Below are 16,250 nucleotides of genomic sequence, written 5' to 3'. Positions count from 1 at the left end.
CTTGGTTTAGTTTTTCTACCATTTATTAAAATAATGACCAATATCGGCAAAAACAAGTATTGCCCATGACAACCGCATCCAAAGTGCAGTTATCCGATTGATATTGATTACTAAGGGAAACCAGAGAGCTCTTTACGACAGAAGTCTCTAACAGCAGGAGGCGCCATCACTACTGAGATATCTGAGACGTCGCGTACTTCCTTTACGGCCAGCGTACTGGCAGCTGCACACAACAAAGATGGCCGCTAGGCAATGATGCGCATGCGTTCTGACCGTATATAAGGGAAGGAGGCGAGTGAAAGTAGAAGCAGCAGCTGGACCCAGGAGCGGAGGCTGTTCGGCAGTGTGCGGGGTGAACGGGACCGGTTCGGTAAGGTGAGTGCTGGGCCCGGTCCATGTGCTCCCGTGGTGATATCACTCTATATGGCCATGTATACTGTCAGTGTGCGGAGCTAGACACGAGCTTACTACCTACCTGTAGCTATGATGGTCCAAGGCTCACTGTCACTCGCATGTATGGTATGCGGGCCTGTGTGCTGTATACTCCACAGCTCCACCATGACTGAGGGCATGACTGAAGGTCCCAGGCTGTGGCATGTAGGAGCCCCTGGTTCCCAGCCCTTCTGGCTATGCCCCTATATAAATGGGCTGAGTCTGTAGGTGAAGACCCCATCAGTGATAGACCCTACTTATCCTAACTATAAATGACAACTTCTGGACCTGTAAGAAAGTATAGAAGAAACCCGAGCCCACTTCTATGTGTGCTGAGTGACCTTACGGAGGGTCTTCCCTTGTGAACTTTTTAATGCCTTTTGGTCTGTGACTCTTTACAATTGGGTTTCATTAAAAACTGGTCCCGATTTCCCCCTAGAGCCTCTGTGCACTGCCCACTGTAGTTCTGAGATCAGTGGCCCAAAGTCATTTAAGCCCTTAGAAACTTCAGTTGTATATCAAATCTGAGAAAATTGGCTGTTTGCCCACCTTGATGCCAATTCTGATGCCCAGAACCTATTTGGGCCAGGCTGAAGAGACCTGGTTTTGATGTGGGGCTCCCTGCGCTATATGTCTGCACTGTGATATTATTGGTCTAAAGTAATTTAACCCCTTCATTCATGCCCTTCGGTGCCCACTTTTGTGCCAGTTCTATAATTTTTGCAGCTGATGTTAAATGTATTCACATCAGGGCACCTCGATGCATTGTATGTTGTTATGATGCTTATTTTTGGAGGTGAAACCTATAAAAAAAACGAAAAAGAGAAAATTGCTGAATGAGAAACTGACAAATAAGAAACCAACTTCAGCCTCGTTCTGTCTTGTGGATGTGAGATCTGTATAGTTTGTGGGCAGGAGAAGCAGTCATATTTATATAAAGTGTAGGTGTCATGTCCTCCACACATCTAGTAAAGGTAATATGGTGGACTCCCGTTATCTCACTCTGTCGCCAGCTATACAGTATAGCAGAGGCTATAGAAGGCAAATGATGCTAGATGACTTTTGCCCAAATTGTAGGCATTTACCGTAACTGACAAAAAATGTTCTCAAAAGTAGGCAATCCCTCTGTAAGATCGCTGTCACTATTTGTTTTTAATCTCCAGCATGTTGATAGACGGATTGTTTACGTTGCAGTCTGACATGTCATCGGCCTCGCTGTAAGGCTATGTGCCCACGTTGCCGAAATGTCCACAACATTTCCGCAACTCCCTGCCGCAGGTACAACGCATGCGGGATTCGCATGCGTTTTCCTGCGAAACACAAGCGTTTTTAGCTTGCAGAATGCTTGCGTTTTCCAAGAAATTTGAAGCATCACTTGGAAAAGTGACAGGCTGGTCATACAAGCATAGTGCTTGACAAGTGTGACCAACTTTTTACTATTGATGCTGCCTATGCAGCATCAATAATAAAAGATGGAATGTTAAAAAATATATGGTTATTCTCACTTTCTGACAGCCCCGATCTCCTCAGCGGCACTCCCGGTACATTCCGTTCCCAGGGATGCTTTGCGCGAAGGACCTTTGTGATGTTGCGTGACCGCGACCTCATCCCATGTCCTTCGCGCAATGCATCCCAGGGAACGGAAGCCGCCGCGTGCACCGCTGAGAGGCGGGAGGACTCCAGGGGCCATCAGAAGGTAAGTATATCCTCCCTTTTTTTTTTTTTTTTTTTTTTTTTTTTTTTTAACATGAGTATGGATCCCAGGGCCTGAAGGAGTCTCCTCTCCTGCAGACCCTGGGTACCCTCTGCACATGAAGCGCTCACTTTACACATAGTGAGCATAGCCACATGCATAAAGTGAGCGTTTCAATGCAATCCTATGGAAGTGGAATCGCTGCGATTCCGCAGAAATAATGAACATGCTGCGGATTTTACCGCTATGTGATTCCGCAGCATGGGCACAGCAACTGCGGAATCCCATAGGATTGCATGGGAATGCGTTTTTTATGCGTTTCTGCTGCGGCAAGAAACGCGGCAGAACCACATAACGAAACGTGGGCACACAGCCTAAGGCCAGACTCTTCTGAGTGCTTCTCACTGCTGGAGACTCATTTAGAGTCTAGATTATTATTTATATAGCACCATTGATTCCATGGTGCTGTACATGAGAAAGGGTTACATACAAATTACAGATCATTTACAGTAAACAAACTAACAATGACAGACTGATACAGAGGGGCGAGGACCCTGCCCTTGCCGGCTAAGGCTACGTTCACATTAGCGTCGCTGTTGCGTCGGCGACGCAGCGGCGACGCGCCCCTATGTTTAACATAGGGGACGCGTGCGTCTTTTTGCACGCGTTTTCCGACACGTGCGTCGTTTTAGACGCTAGCGTCAGACGCAAGAAAACGCTACAAGTTGCATTTTTCTTGCGTCCGATTTCGGCAAAAAACGACGCACGCGTCGCAAAACGCGCGCGTTTTCCGTGCGTCGCCGCTGCGTCGCCGACGCAACAGCGACGCGACGCTAATGTGAACGTAGCCTTACATTCTGCAGGATGATGGGGAAGGAGACAATAGGTTGAGGGTTGCAGGAGCTCCTGTGTTGGTGAGGCGGTAGCTTTGGTAGTGGTGAGGAGGCAGCGGGGTCAGTGCAGGCTGTAGGCTTTCCTAAAGAGGTTCTGTCTGAAGGATCCGAATGTGGTTGATAGTCGGACGTGTTGGCACAGAATTCCAGAGGATGGGGGATATTCAGGAGAAGTCTTGGAGGCAGTTGGGTGAGGAGCGAATAAGTGTGGAGGAGAGAAGGTCTTGGGAGGATCGGAGATTACGTGAAGGAAGATATCAGGAAATTAGTTCAGAGATATATGGAGTAGACGGGTTATGGATGGCTTTGTAGGTCAGTATTAGTAACTAGATGGTGGCCCGATTCTAACGCATCGGGTATTCTAGAATATGCATGCCCGCGTGGTATATTTCTCAGCCCACGTGGTATATTGCCCAGCCAGGTTTGTCACAGGTTAAAAAATAAACATATACTCACCTTTCCGAGGGCCCCTTGTAGTCCACGGCAGCTTCCGGTCCCAGGGTTGGTATGAGCGCAGGGCCTGTGATGACGTCGTGGTCACATGACCGTGATGTCATGGCAGGTCCTTCTCCCATACCATCTTTGCCACCGGAACCTGCAACGGAAGATGGCGGCCGGCGCGAGCGACTACAGAGGGTGAGTATAGCAGTTTTTTTTTTTTTATTATTATTATTTTTAACATTACACTTTTTACTATTGATGCCGCATAGGCAGCGTCAATAGTAAAAAGTTGGGGACACACAGGGTCAATAGCGGCGGTAACTGAGTGCGTTACCCGCGGCATAACGCGGTCCGTTACCACCCTGTGTTAGCGGTGACCGGAGGGGAGTATCTGGGTGACAGGCACTGACTGCGGGGAGTAAGGAGCAGCCATTTTCTTCCGGACTGTGGCCGTCGCTGATTGGTCGCGGCAGCCATGACAGGCAGCTGGCGAGACCAATCAGCGAATGAATAACCGTGACAGAGGGACAGACAAACGGAAGTGACCCTTGGACAATTATATATAAGATTTGAACTGGATACGCTGAGGGAACGGGAGCCAGTGAAGAGATATGCAGAGGGGAAGCGGAGGCGTAGCGAGGAGAGAGATGAATTAGTTGGGCAGCAGAGTTAAAGATGGACTGGAGAGGTGCAGTGTGGTTAGCAGGGAGACCACAGAAAAGGATGTTGCAGTAGTCAAGGCGGAAGATGAGGGCATGCACAAGCATTTTAGTAGATCGACAGTTGAGGAAAGGACGGATTCTGGAGATATTTTTGAGCTGCAGGAGGTGGAAAGAGCTTGGATGTACGGTTTGAAGGACCGGGCAGAGTAAAGGGTTACTCCGAGGCAGCGGACTTCCTGTACGGGGGAAAGCATGATGTCATTGATTGCGATAGATAGGTAAGGAAGATTTATGAGATAGAGGAAAGATGAGTTCAGAATTGTCCATATTGAGTTTTAGGAAGTGAGAGGAGGATATGGCTGATAGACACTCTATCTGCGTGGGCAGTGTTATATACTACGTGGCTCTGTGCTGTATACTTCGTGGACATGCATATTCTAGAATACCCGATGCGTTAGAATCGGGCGACCATCTAGTATATCATATTCAGGTTGTATTGGATATTATTGTGGCAGATGCTTAGCTGTTATGCACAACACACAGGCTAATCCACAGAGTTGTTATATTGAGTCAGTAGGGATATCTCTCACAAACTTGTGTGTGGATAAGGAGGCGATTTTTGTCATGATTTCTGGTAGGCTGTCTCACATTTTGATTTTGTAATAAATGTAAACCAATCATGTCAAGCAACAGGTGTACATGGTCTTACTTAATGGAATGGGTATATAAGGATGTTTTTATGTATTGTTCATATGCCTATGACTAAGAACTTTGTTCGAAACGCGTCAGGCGTTTAGGGGCTGCGTCCCTACATGATGATTTTTTTTTTCTTGACGAGAATAAAGTACTGAAGATCTTATGAAGAGACGCCTGGTGCTGGAACTTTTTCCTTTCCTTGTTGCTGTTGAGTGGTATCCAGCCACTTGTTCCTGGCATCTGTGTTCATTTGGATTCCGGTGAGGAATGATGATGCTCCCTGTATGATGTTGTGATTGTGGCATATTTGAAAGCAGAAGAGAAGGTACCAGAAGTTAGTGATAGGTTGAAGAGGTGGGTTAGGGATGGGATAAGTGTGGTGGTGAGGTTGGGGAGTAGGTGGAATGGGGTGAGGTCGAGCGCACAGGTGGTGAGGTACGATTTGGAGAGGAGACAATTAAGCCCCCCTTCAGTGATCTTGGAGAGGGAGGTTATGGGGTTTGGGCATTGGTCTGGTATACAAAGGGGTTATGGTAGTTGAACAATGAAGACAAGGCAAGTGCCTTGTTGGTTGATCTTATTTTTAAAGTGTGTGGCAAAGTCCTCAGCAGAGATGAGGGAGGTTGGAGGGGGCAGGGGAGGGAGTAACGTTTTTGAATAACTGTTTGGGATTGTAGGATAGGGAAGAGATGAGGGCTGTGAAGTAGGCCTGTTTAGCAGAGGTGAGGGCAGATTTAAAATTGAGTGTTGACTGTTTGAATGCAGTGAAGTCATCTTGCTAATGTTTTCTTCCAATGCCTCTCTGCAACCTTGGACACTTGCTGGAGCTTTTTAGTGGTGTTATTGTGCCAGGGTTGTCTATTGATACGTCGCACTCTGCCATGAACGAGAGGGGCAACAGTGTCAATAGCTGATGTGAGAGTGGCATTGTAGAAAGCAGTGGCACTGTCTGTCGTGGAGTGAGGATATGGATGCCAGTGGTAGGATAGTCAGAGAGCGTGTGGGTGTCTAGGTGTGGAAGTTTTCTGCAGGGGTGTGCATGTTGCTGGACATGGGTGACCGGTGAGGAGGACAGGGATGAGAGAGTAAGCAGATGGTGGTCGGATAGTGGGAGAGGGGAGGTGGTGAAGTTAGAGAGCAGAGACGGGTGAAGACCAGGTCTAGGGTATGTCTGTCTGGGTGGCTGTGGAGGACCACTGAGCAAGTCCAAATGATGAAGTAAGGGACAGAAGTTTGGAGGTAGTTGACTGAAGGGGCATCAGTGGGTATGTTGAAGTCACCCATGATGATGGTGGGAATGTCAGCAGAGAGAAAGTGGAGAATTGGTCAATAAAGGCAGTGGCCGGGCCCGGAGGTCAGTATATGACGGCCACTTGGAGGTTGGAGGGAGAGTATTTGCGGACAGAGTGGACTTCAAAAAAGGGGAGGGTAGAGGTGGGATTGGGTTAAAGGTGCAGTTTGAAGAAAGGAGGAGAGCCACACCTCCACCATGTTTGTTGCCGGGATGTGGGTGAAGTGGAGGCTGCCGTAACACAGTGCAGCAGGGGAGGTGGTGTCAAAGGGTGTTAGCCATGTTTCTGTGAGGCCGAGGAAGGCAAGCTTGTGAGAGAGAAAAAAGGTAATGAATCACATGAAGCTTAATGAAGATTGAGCAGGCATTCCAGAGTGCTCCAGAGAGAGGGGGATCAGGGGGATGGGTGTCAGGGGCATGGGTTTTATGTTGGAAAGATTGCAGTAGTTTATATTAGATGGGGAGGGGTAGTAATGGGAGGTATGAGCTGTGGGGTCCAGGGTTGGGAGATATGTCGCCAGCAGTGAGGAGAAGCAGAGAAAGGGAGAGCAGGTGGGAGGAGATTGGCCAGCTTGTTTTATTAGGACAGATTTGAGGTTGAGGAGCAGGTCAGCAGACGAGGACAGGTGGGTAGGTAAGAGGGAAGGGGAGATGATATTTGGTTAGAGGGTGCTGGGGTTTGTGGATAGCAAAGGAGAGAATTAGTGGAGCAACCACTGTAAGGGCATATGTAAACATGGTGAAGGAGTAAGATGGGGTAATACAAAAGCTAGACCAAAGTAATAAGAAGTGCTTACTCGGCAGACATACCCAAAAGAGACAGACACATAGTGTGGGATCCTGACTCCTGCCGTGACTAACTGCTGTTGAAATTATTGCACTTCATAATACTTTGCTGCTGGGAGATGCATGGTCCCCTAGAATGCTACTAAATTTATAGGACTATGTAGAGGATCAGGTGAGAGGGATTGTGGGACATTATTTGGGATAAATTAACAATTGGCCAACACACCAGGGGAGGTTGCATGATCAAAGGCACTGGGCCTGGCTACATCCATATGCTGTAACACCTTGCACCAGATAACATTTCCTGTGGCCCCAACATGGATATACAGCAGTAAGTATTGTATGCAATGCAACAAATTAATTTAGCAAACATTCAGCAGGCACTGTTATATACCATTAAAGGAAATGTTGCAGGATGATAAGCAGCAGATAACAGCAAGCAGAGATTGTACCATTAAAGTACAATGTAACGTTTTTTTTCTGCGACGTATCCACCATTTTCGACCGCGCATGCGCGGCCGAAACTCCACCCCTCCTCCCCGCTCATCACAATGGGCAGCGGATGCATTGTAAAACTGCATCCGCTGCCCACGTTGTGCTAAATTTAGCACAACGTCCGTCGGTACATTGGGCCGATGGTTTGCGACGGCCCCGTACCGACGGAAGTGTGAAAGTAGCCTAAGCCTCACTGACCTGATGCTGGAACCCAATTAGAAAGCACCATGTACGTGAATAATGGCCTTCTGAGTGAGGCCTTAATTGGCCAGACCATAAGGCTACTAGTATGCATCTTCTGCTCTGGAGAGCTCGTGTCGTCTGTGCTGTTCTTTGATCCTGGTGTTCTCCATTGTAGAATAGATAAATTTTTTTTTTTTTTTTTTTTCTTGTTACCTACAACAGTATATGCATTGGACATACTCCAGCCATTACTGATAGCTCTCCTATATCTTTTAGAGGCCTATGAGTTCTTTACACTAATAACCACTTGTAAAATTCGGTGCAGATATGGGATACACTCACAGCTTTGTATCATTGACCATGACATGCTATGTGCGGCATGCTATGGTATGGCATGAGTATGTGATTAGCATAGCTTATTATTGAGGGTAATTATTTAGTCACTAAGTGGGAGGCACAAAGTTCACATTCACACGTCAGTACCCGGCTTCTTACTACGGGTTTCCATAGTTACTGGATAATTGTTCTCATGCTATCATTTCAATAGCAAGAAGTTGGCAAGCAAGTTTTTCCTGTCTACTGCAATTAGCCCGCCAGTGTTGGTGCTCTGCAATGCCTACTGCTGGACAAGTGACACTTTGTATAGTTAAATGTACATGTGGAAGAAGCAATTGGCTTCATGTTTGCTCTTATGCTCCTTTCACTTCAGCATCGGGTGGTGAGAGGTGATGTCTGGTTGTGGGACTTGTGCATGTGCTCCTGTCCTATGAATCGGATGTGTGCTCCATAGTTGCTAACCAGGCGAGTGGCCACTGTTGTGATATCGACGGCATCTCGCATCCTGTTGCAGAAGTGTAGTGCTGGATAACTCCTTCAGGGTGGTCTTAAAGTTAAGATGGATGTTAGTAGAACACTGGTTTCCCAATAACTATCCCCCTCATATAGAGGGTTGGACGGTATACAGACACCTGTCTATTATGTTTGGCCAACTTACTATTTTAATTCTGAGGACATGAGTGACCTAATTAGTGTAGTAAGAGGCACCATGGGGGTGGAGGATGAAGAAGCTACGCTCACAGTACAGGATGAGATGTTTGAAGGTCTAAAACCCAAAGATCAAAAAGGGTTTCCAGTACATAAGAATATACGAATTCTAATTCTACATGAATGGGACTTCCCTGAAAAAGGTCTGACTGTTCCATCAGAACTAAAGAACCGCTTTCCATTGGACGGGCATGACTCTTTATGGGAGACCCCGAAAGTGGATGTACAGGTGTCCAGAGTGACTAAGAAAACAGCCCTTCCCTTTGGGGACTCTTCTCAACTCAAGGATCCTATGGATCGTAATAGAGTTTATTAAAGAAGTCCTGGGACACCTCCACAAATTTACTGAAGTCCAATATAGCCTCCACTTGCGTGGTCAGATCTGTTTGTCTGGTTACGCAAGCTTGAGGATCACTTGACACAGGGCACCCCAAGAGGAAATTTTAGACTCCCTCCCCCTGTTACAGAAAGCAACGGGGTTCCTAGCCGATGCTTCTGCTGAATCGGTCCGAGTAGCCGCGAAAGCTGCCGTCCTCTCCAACTCATCCAGGAGAGCACTTTGGGTAAAGTCCTGGGGAGGCGATTTTGTCTCCAAGTCCACATTATGTAGCATACCCTTCCAGGGTCATAATGTATTTGGACCCGTTCTGGATGATATTTTGAATAAGGCAGCAGATAAAAAGAAATCTCTCCCTGAGCAGAAAATTCGGTCGGGGGTCGACTCACTCTTTTTCACCAAGTGGCAGACCATCTCCACAAATCAGCGGGTCCTTCGTACCTTACAAGAGGGACTAAAAATAGAATTTGAGAGACCACCTCCACGATGCTTAAGGATAACCTCCCTTCAAATCCCAGACCTCCAAAACTCCTTGTTAAAGGATCTACAAAAACTACTGCGATCAAATGTGATCCGAAACCGGAAGAAGGATGTGGTCATTTTCGCGTCTCTTTCTGATAACCAAGCCGTCGGAAGGGGGGGGGGAAACAGGATTATTATAAATTTGAAACCCTTAAACGAATCAGTCCGGTACAGGTGATTCAAAATGGAGACAGTCAAATCGGTAATCCCCCCCCCTCATCGGTCAAAATTGGATGATGGCGACTGTGGATCTGAGGGATCCGTATTACCATGTGTCAACCTTGCATATGCCTTTCCACCCATTCCCATGCTGGCGAAAACTCTACAAAAGATCAGGACAGACCGAGTTACCACAATCTTGATTGCCCCATTGTGGCCCAGGTGGAGTTGGTACAGTGCCCTATTAGACATGGCCCTGGAAGGTCCCTACCTTCTACCTCAAACTCGATCTCCTACACCAGGGTCCCCTACTACATCCAGACCTAAACAGATTGAACTTGGCAGCATGGCTACTGAAGCCACAATTTTAAAAAACGGGGTGACAGGTTCCCTTTAACTCTTAAAACAGTCTTTCTAGTCGCAATCACTACGGCTAGACGTATTGGAGAGTTACAGGCCCTGTCAATACAGGAACCTTATCTAATGTTCACTACGGATAGGACTGGTCTAGTTTTAGTATAATGCTTTCTGCCTAAAGTGGTGTCAAATTTCCACAGAGATCAGGACATTGTACTACCTTCATTCTGCCCAAACGAAAGGAAAGAAGGCGGCAAAAAAAAACACTATCGCAAACTGGATCAAACAGTCTATTTGTCTGGCATATTCATCACAGGGACTGGATCCACCTGCCTCTCTGAAAGCACTCTACCCGAGCGATGGCAACATTATGGGCAGAGAGGCGGAATGCTTCATCAGAGCAGATCTGCAGAGCCATCTATACGTTCACCAGACATTACAGGCTAAATTTCAATAGGGATTTAACATTTGGCAGACGTGTCCTGCAGGCCGTGATCCCTCCCTAGAGAAATTAGCTGTTGGTACTACTCCGAAGTGGCTGTCGTGGAAGGTGACTAGAGGAAATAGAATTAGACTTACCAGTAATTCGGTTTCTAGGAACCTTCCACGACAGCACTAATTTCCCTCCCTATCTGATATTTTTATTGGATGATTCCTGCACTTTTGTGGTAATTATACATGCTACTGTGTCCAGGAAAACACTGGCGGTGTAGGAAGGGGTTCTGTGTTCCTGTCCCCCATTAGGGCGGGGAAGACAACCTCAGAAGTGGCTGTCGTGGAAGGTTCCTAGAAACCGAATTACCAGTAAGCCTAATTCTATTTTTTATATAGCGCTAACATATTCTGCAGCGCTTTACAGTTTGCACACATTATCATTGCTGTCTCTGATGGGGCTCACAATCTAAATTCCCTATCAGTATGTCTTTAAAATGTGTGAGGAACCAGGAGAACCCGGAGGAAACCCACACAAACACAGGGAGAACATACAAACTCTTTGCAGATGTTGTCTTTGGTGGGATTAGAACCCAGGACCCCAGCGCTGCAGTGCTATCCACTGAGCCACCGTGCTGCCTCATGTCTTCTGATCTATTGTTATTCAATAATGCCAGTATTCACACCGTTTCCTGAATTCAAGCTATTATATAGGTGCTGCTGGAAATAGGAATCCATATAAGATCTGGACCATTGGTGACCTTTTTGAATGATCCATGCTCTAAACAATACTGTCAAATATTCAATGTATGTATGAAATTACTGAACTTAAAGGTATATCATTTTTTTTTTTTCTATTCACAGATCAAGATGGCTGCTTTGTATTTTTTTTTTTTTTTTTTTTTTTTTTGGGCCATATCCATTGATATGAAGGATTTGTGATTTGCCAAGCTTTCTACGCTTCTGATGGCATCAGAATCCATGCTCCCTGGACAACCAAAGCAACCACAGACAAAGGGGAAAAGGAAGCTCCACCAGGACAAGTCCTTCACGAGTGACAGTGAGGGAGATGGCTCCTTTGTCTTTGAAGCTGATGAGGCTTGGAAGGAGTTTCACAGCTCGCTTCTCCATTTCTATGAAGTGGGAGAGCTGTGTGACATCACACTTAAGGTACTGTTTAAGGATGTCTTTGTCATACTTGAGCTTACCTTGCTTTAGCTTTCTGGACAGAGACCTTGAGTTTAGATATGACATTCCTGCTCAATGAACTGGTAAACCTGTAATAAAACAACTTGTCCTAACTTTAGTTTGAAGATGATGGAAGCTGCTGTGTTCTAAACACTTGAGCTAATATTGACTTAACACCATAAGAACCTGATGAGAGAATCAGTACATGCTAAATTCTGTCATGTGTGTTTTGTTTTTTTTGTTTTTCCCTCTCCAATTACTTTGATCCTGAGTTGAGCAGAGTCAGTTTTTACTCACAGAAGAAATAGACTTCCCAACTTGACATGTGTGGTTTTCTTTTCTTTTAATTAGGTTGGTTGTAAGCTGATCCCATGCCACAAACTTGTTTTGGCTTGCGTGATACCATATTTTCGTGCCATGTTCCTGTCTGATATGGCAGAAGCCAAACAGACTCTCATTGAGATCCGTGACTTTGATGGTGACGCCATTGAAGACTTGGTAAGGTTTGCCTATTCATCACAAGTCACCCTGACTGTTGACAACGTTCAGCCTCTCCTGTACGCCGCCTGTATCCTTCAGGTGGAACTTGTTGCCAAGGCTTGTTGTGAATATATGAAGTTACATTTTCACCCCTCTAACTGCCTGGCTGTCCGGGCTTTTGCCGAAAGCCACAATCGTGTGGACTTGATGGACATGGCGGATCGCTATGCTTGTGACCATTTCACTGAAGTGGTAGACTGTGAGGATTTTGTCAGTATGTCCCCTCAGCACCTCTACAAGTTACTGTCTTCTGGAGATCTAAACATTGACGATGAGCAGCAAGTCTACAATGCAGCTGTAAAGTGGCTCCGAGCTAATCCGCAGCACCATGAAGTGTGGTTGAATGAGCTAATGTCTCAGGTAACGCTTTTAATAGACTTGTGTTGCATTTTTGGTCACTGTAAAAAACAAAAAACAAAAAAAAGCAAAAAAAAAAAAAACAGTTTAATCTTTGAGCTTTAACCCCTTCATGACCAGGGGATTTTTCGTTTTTCCGTGTTCGTTTTTCGCTCCCCTCCTTCCCAGAGCCATAACTTTTTTATTTTTCCGTCAATTTGGCCATGTGAGGGCTTATTTTTTGCGGGACGAGTTGTACTTTTGAACGACATCATTGGTTTTAACATGTCGTGTACTAGAAAACGGGAAAAAAATTCCAAGTGCGGTGAAATTGCAAAAAAAGTGCAATCCCACATTGGTTTTTTGTTTGGCTTTTTTGCTAGGTTCACTAAATGCTAAAAATGACCTGCCATTATGATTCTCCAGGTCATTACGAGTTCATAGACACCAAACATGACTAGGTTATTTTTTATCTAAGTGGTGAAAAAAAATTCCAAACTTTGCTAAAAAAAAAAAAAAAAATTGCGCCATTTTCCGATACTCGTAGCGTCTCCATTTTTCGTGATCTGGGGTCGGTTGAGGGCTTATTTTTTGCGTGCCGAGATGACGTTTTTAATGATAGCATTTCGGTGCAGATACGTTCTTTTGATCGCCCGTTATTGCATTTTAATGCAATGTCGCGGCGACCAAAAAAAAACGTAATTCTGGCGTTTCGAGTTTTTTTCCCGCTGCGCTGTTTAGCGATCAGGTTAATACTTTTTTTTATTTGATAGATCGGGCAATTCTGAGCGCGGCGATACCAAATATGCGTAGATTTGATATTTTTTTTATTGATTTATTTTGATTGGGGCGAAAGGGGGGTGATTTAAACTTTTATGTTTTTTTTATTTTTTTCACATTTTTTTAAACTTTTTTTTTTTTAACTTTTGCCATGCTTCAATAGCCTCCATGAGAGGCTAGAAGCAGGCACAAGCCGATCGGCTCTGCTACATAGCAGCGATCTGCTGATCGCTGCTATGTAGCAGAATTGCACGTGTGCTGTGAGCGCCGACCACAGGGTGGCGCTCACAGCGACGGGCAATCAGTAACCATAGAGGTCTCAAGGACCTCTATGGCTACAATGGAGACGCATCGCCGACCCCCGGACATGTGACGGGGGTCGGCGATGACGTCATTTCCGGCCGCTCGGCCGGAAGCGGTAGTTAAATGCCGCTGTCTGCGTTTGACAGCGGCATTTAACTAGTTAATAGGTGCGGGCAGATCGCGATTCTGCCCGCGCCTATTACGGGCACATGTCAGCTGTTCAAAACAGCTGACATGTCCCGGCTTTGGTGCGGGCTCACCGCGGAGCCCTGCATCAAAGCAGGGGAGCCGGCATCGGACGGTATAGTACGTCCGATGCCGGTAAGGGGTTAAAGGGGTTGATATATCGGTGAGGATCTGACATGGTACTAGCCAATCAGTTGTTAGCAGTGTGAGAGAGCGCTGTTGGGGGACACTCTCTTAGCAACAGGATTCAGTCACACAGGCACGTTTTTCTCACAAAATCAGTCCATCCGGTTTATTTTATGCAGCATAAACCGGGTCATGCACAGTTCACTATAAACTACATGGAACACAATCGGCACCAACAGGTCATATTAAGTTGTGGCTTTAACTAAGATATTTCAGATACAGCTTTTAACTCACAGCTCAGACACTTCACCCGCCAGCCCTCCTTGACAAGTTCCCGGGGGTGTCCGTATGCAGTATCAATGTCTCTAGTCATATAGCACACACGACATTGGTTCGCAGTCTCTCCTTCCTATGTGCTCTTCAGGAAGTCCTACTCTAGGACTTCCAACACGGGCCACTCGGTGCGCTATTCAGGACGTCAGTCCCCACCTGGGACCGTCCAATACACAATCCGATCCTACTCCCAGGTTCTCCCAACACACCAGACTTCAGATACACTGCTTCATAGTGTGCTGTTCAGGGATCCAGTCTGCACACAGGACCTCCCAACACACAAGCTGTCCAGGATCTCACTCCCCATTGCAGAGAACATTCAGGTCCATACACAGGAACCATGTGACCCACACCCTGGTCACATTATGCAGTTGTAACCACTCCCATATATGGGTGCTGTGTGTGGCTAGTTCGACCCGCCCAGCTCTCATAACTAGCCCTGTAAGTCTCCCTTCACAATTATACAAACACTTGCGGGACTACAAGTCCCATAACAACAACATAACTTCAGGCTTACAGCTCAGACTCCCCCTGCGACACATCGGCCATTTACAACTCTGCCGTTACTGTTTCACCATCATAACCACAGATATGCCTTAATGCATATCCTGAGGAGCACATACAGCGCCCCTTAGCTGTAACAGGGGTCACTGCATCACAGCAGGTTCCAGTTGTGTACAGACCCAAAATATCCGCAAACTTGTTTGGGCCAAAATGTTTTACCATTTGGATTTGTGTTTGGATTCACAAGCTTTTTCCGAAAAGTCATCCAAAGTTCAGTAAATAAGAATCCACTAAAGACTTTCAGACATCAGTGTTTCCGGTAGCAGCACGGGCCACAAAATGTCCTGCACACTGACATTCCTGTGTCATCCGTGTGCCGCGTATCGGCGCCTGGTAATCAGCGTTGCTGTTCTCTGGCGCCGGGTGCTGAAAATGGCTCTCATCACTGTGTTGTGGGACAGTGTTGAGAGTTGTATTCAACTGTTAAGGCCGGGGTCACACTAGACCGTAATACGTCCGAGTGCAATGCGATAAAAAATCGCATTGCACTCGTACCAATGTTACCATATGGGGCCGCTCCCACCAGCCGACTTTTTGTCGGCCGTTTTCCTCTGTCCGAGACAATCGCAGCATGCTGCGATTGTCTCAGACCGAGGAAAACTCTCGGCTCACTCGCACCCATATAAGACAGCGAATATCATCCGAGTGATGTGCGCTATAAGCGGACCCCAGCAATGGAGGAGATGGAGAAATTCATTTCTCCTCCGCAGCTGTGCTCCGATCCTCCCTGTGCGAGCGAATCGGAGCACAGACGCGTGACACTCGGCTCCTGCTCTGCTGCGAGCAGGAGCCGAGTGTCATTAGCATATCGCATCCGATGATCTCGCATCGGATGCGATACGCCAGTGTGACCCCGGCCTAACAGAGCAGGCGGTGGCTGGGAGTATTCATCCACCACCTGCGCTATAAATACTAAAAAAAAAAAAAAAAAAAAAAAAAAAAAAATGGTTCCCTTACATTTTTGATAACCAAACAGGCAAAGCTGACAGCAACCAACAAAGCTAAAGCAAACAGTTGGGGGCTGGTATTCTTTGGCTGGTAAGGGGCCATAGATTTGACCCCCTCCCAGCCTAAACATGGGCTGCTCCCGCCCCAGAAAATGTGCATTGATTGGTTGTATTGTCTGGTGACATCAAGCCCACGGCTTAGGCTACTTTCACACTAGCGTCGGTACGTGGCCGTCGCCATGCGTCGGCCCGACGCAAACTGCGTAAAAAAAGAATGTGGGCAGCGGATGCAGTTTTACAACGCATCCGCTGCCCCATTGTAAGGTCCGGAGAGGAGGGCGCATGCGCGGTCGGAAATGGTGGACTCGACGCACCAAAAAGCGTTACATGGAATGACTGATGCAACATGTGGCGCTGCGTCGCTAATGAAAGTCTATGGATAAAAAACGCATCCTGCGGGCAACTTTGCAGGATGCATTTTTACTCCAAAACGACGCATTGCGACGTATGTCAAAAGCTAGTGT

General features: G+C 46.6%; 1 protein-coding gene across 3 annotated transcripts in view; it reads left to right on the top strand.

Annotated features, from left to right (window-relative positions):
* Window positions 1–280: 280 nt before the first annotated feature.
* The window catches only part of KLHL8 (kelch like family member 8), a 51,677-nt gene continuing 35,707 nt past the window's right edge, over window positions 281–16,250 (top strand). For all 3 annotated transcript variants that reach the window (XR_011316064.1, XR_011316063.1, XM_069743379.1), the window contains exons 1-3: window positions 281–375; window positions 11,288–11,593; window positions 11,963–12,511. Coding sequence is in view for 1 of the 3 variants with exons in the window: in XM_069743379.1 (XP_069599480.1) it covers window positions 11,390–11,593; window positions 11,963–12,511 (753 nt within the window). In the remaining 2 variants the exon portion in view is untranslated. The remainder of the gene's footprint in view (window positions 376–11,287; window positions 11,594–11,962; window positions 12,512–16,250) is intronic.

This window comes from Ranitomeya imitator, chromosome 1, assembly GCF_032444005.1.
Source record: "Ranitomeya imitator isolate aRanImi1 chromosome 1, aRanImi1.pri, whole genome shotgun sequence".
Taxonomy (NCBI): Eukaryota; Metazoa; Chordata; class Amphibia; order Anura; family Dendrobatidae; genus Ranitomeya; species Ranitomeya imitator.
The sequence above is the reverse complement of the archived record's forward strand: the minus strand, read 5'-3'. Positions and strand labels throughout refer to the sequence as shown.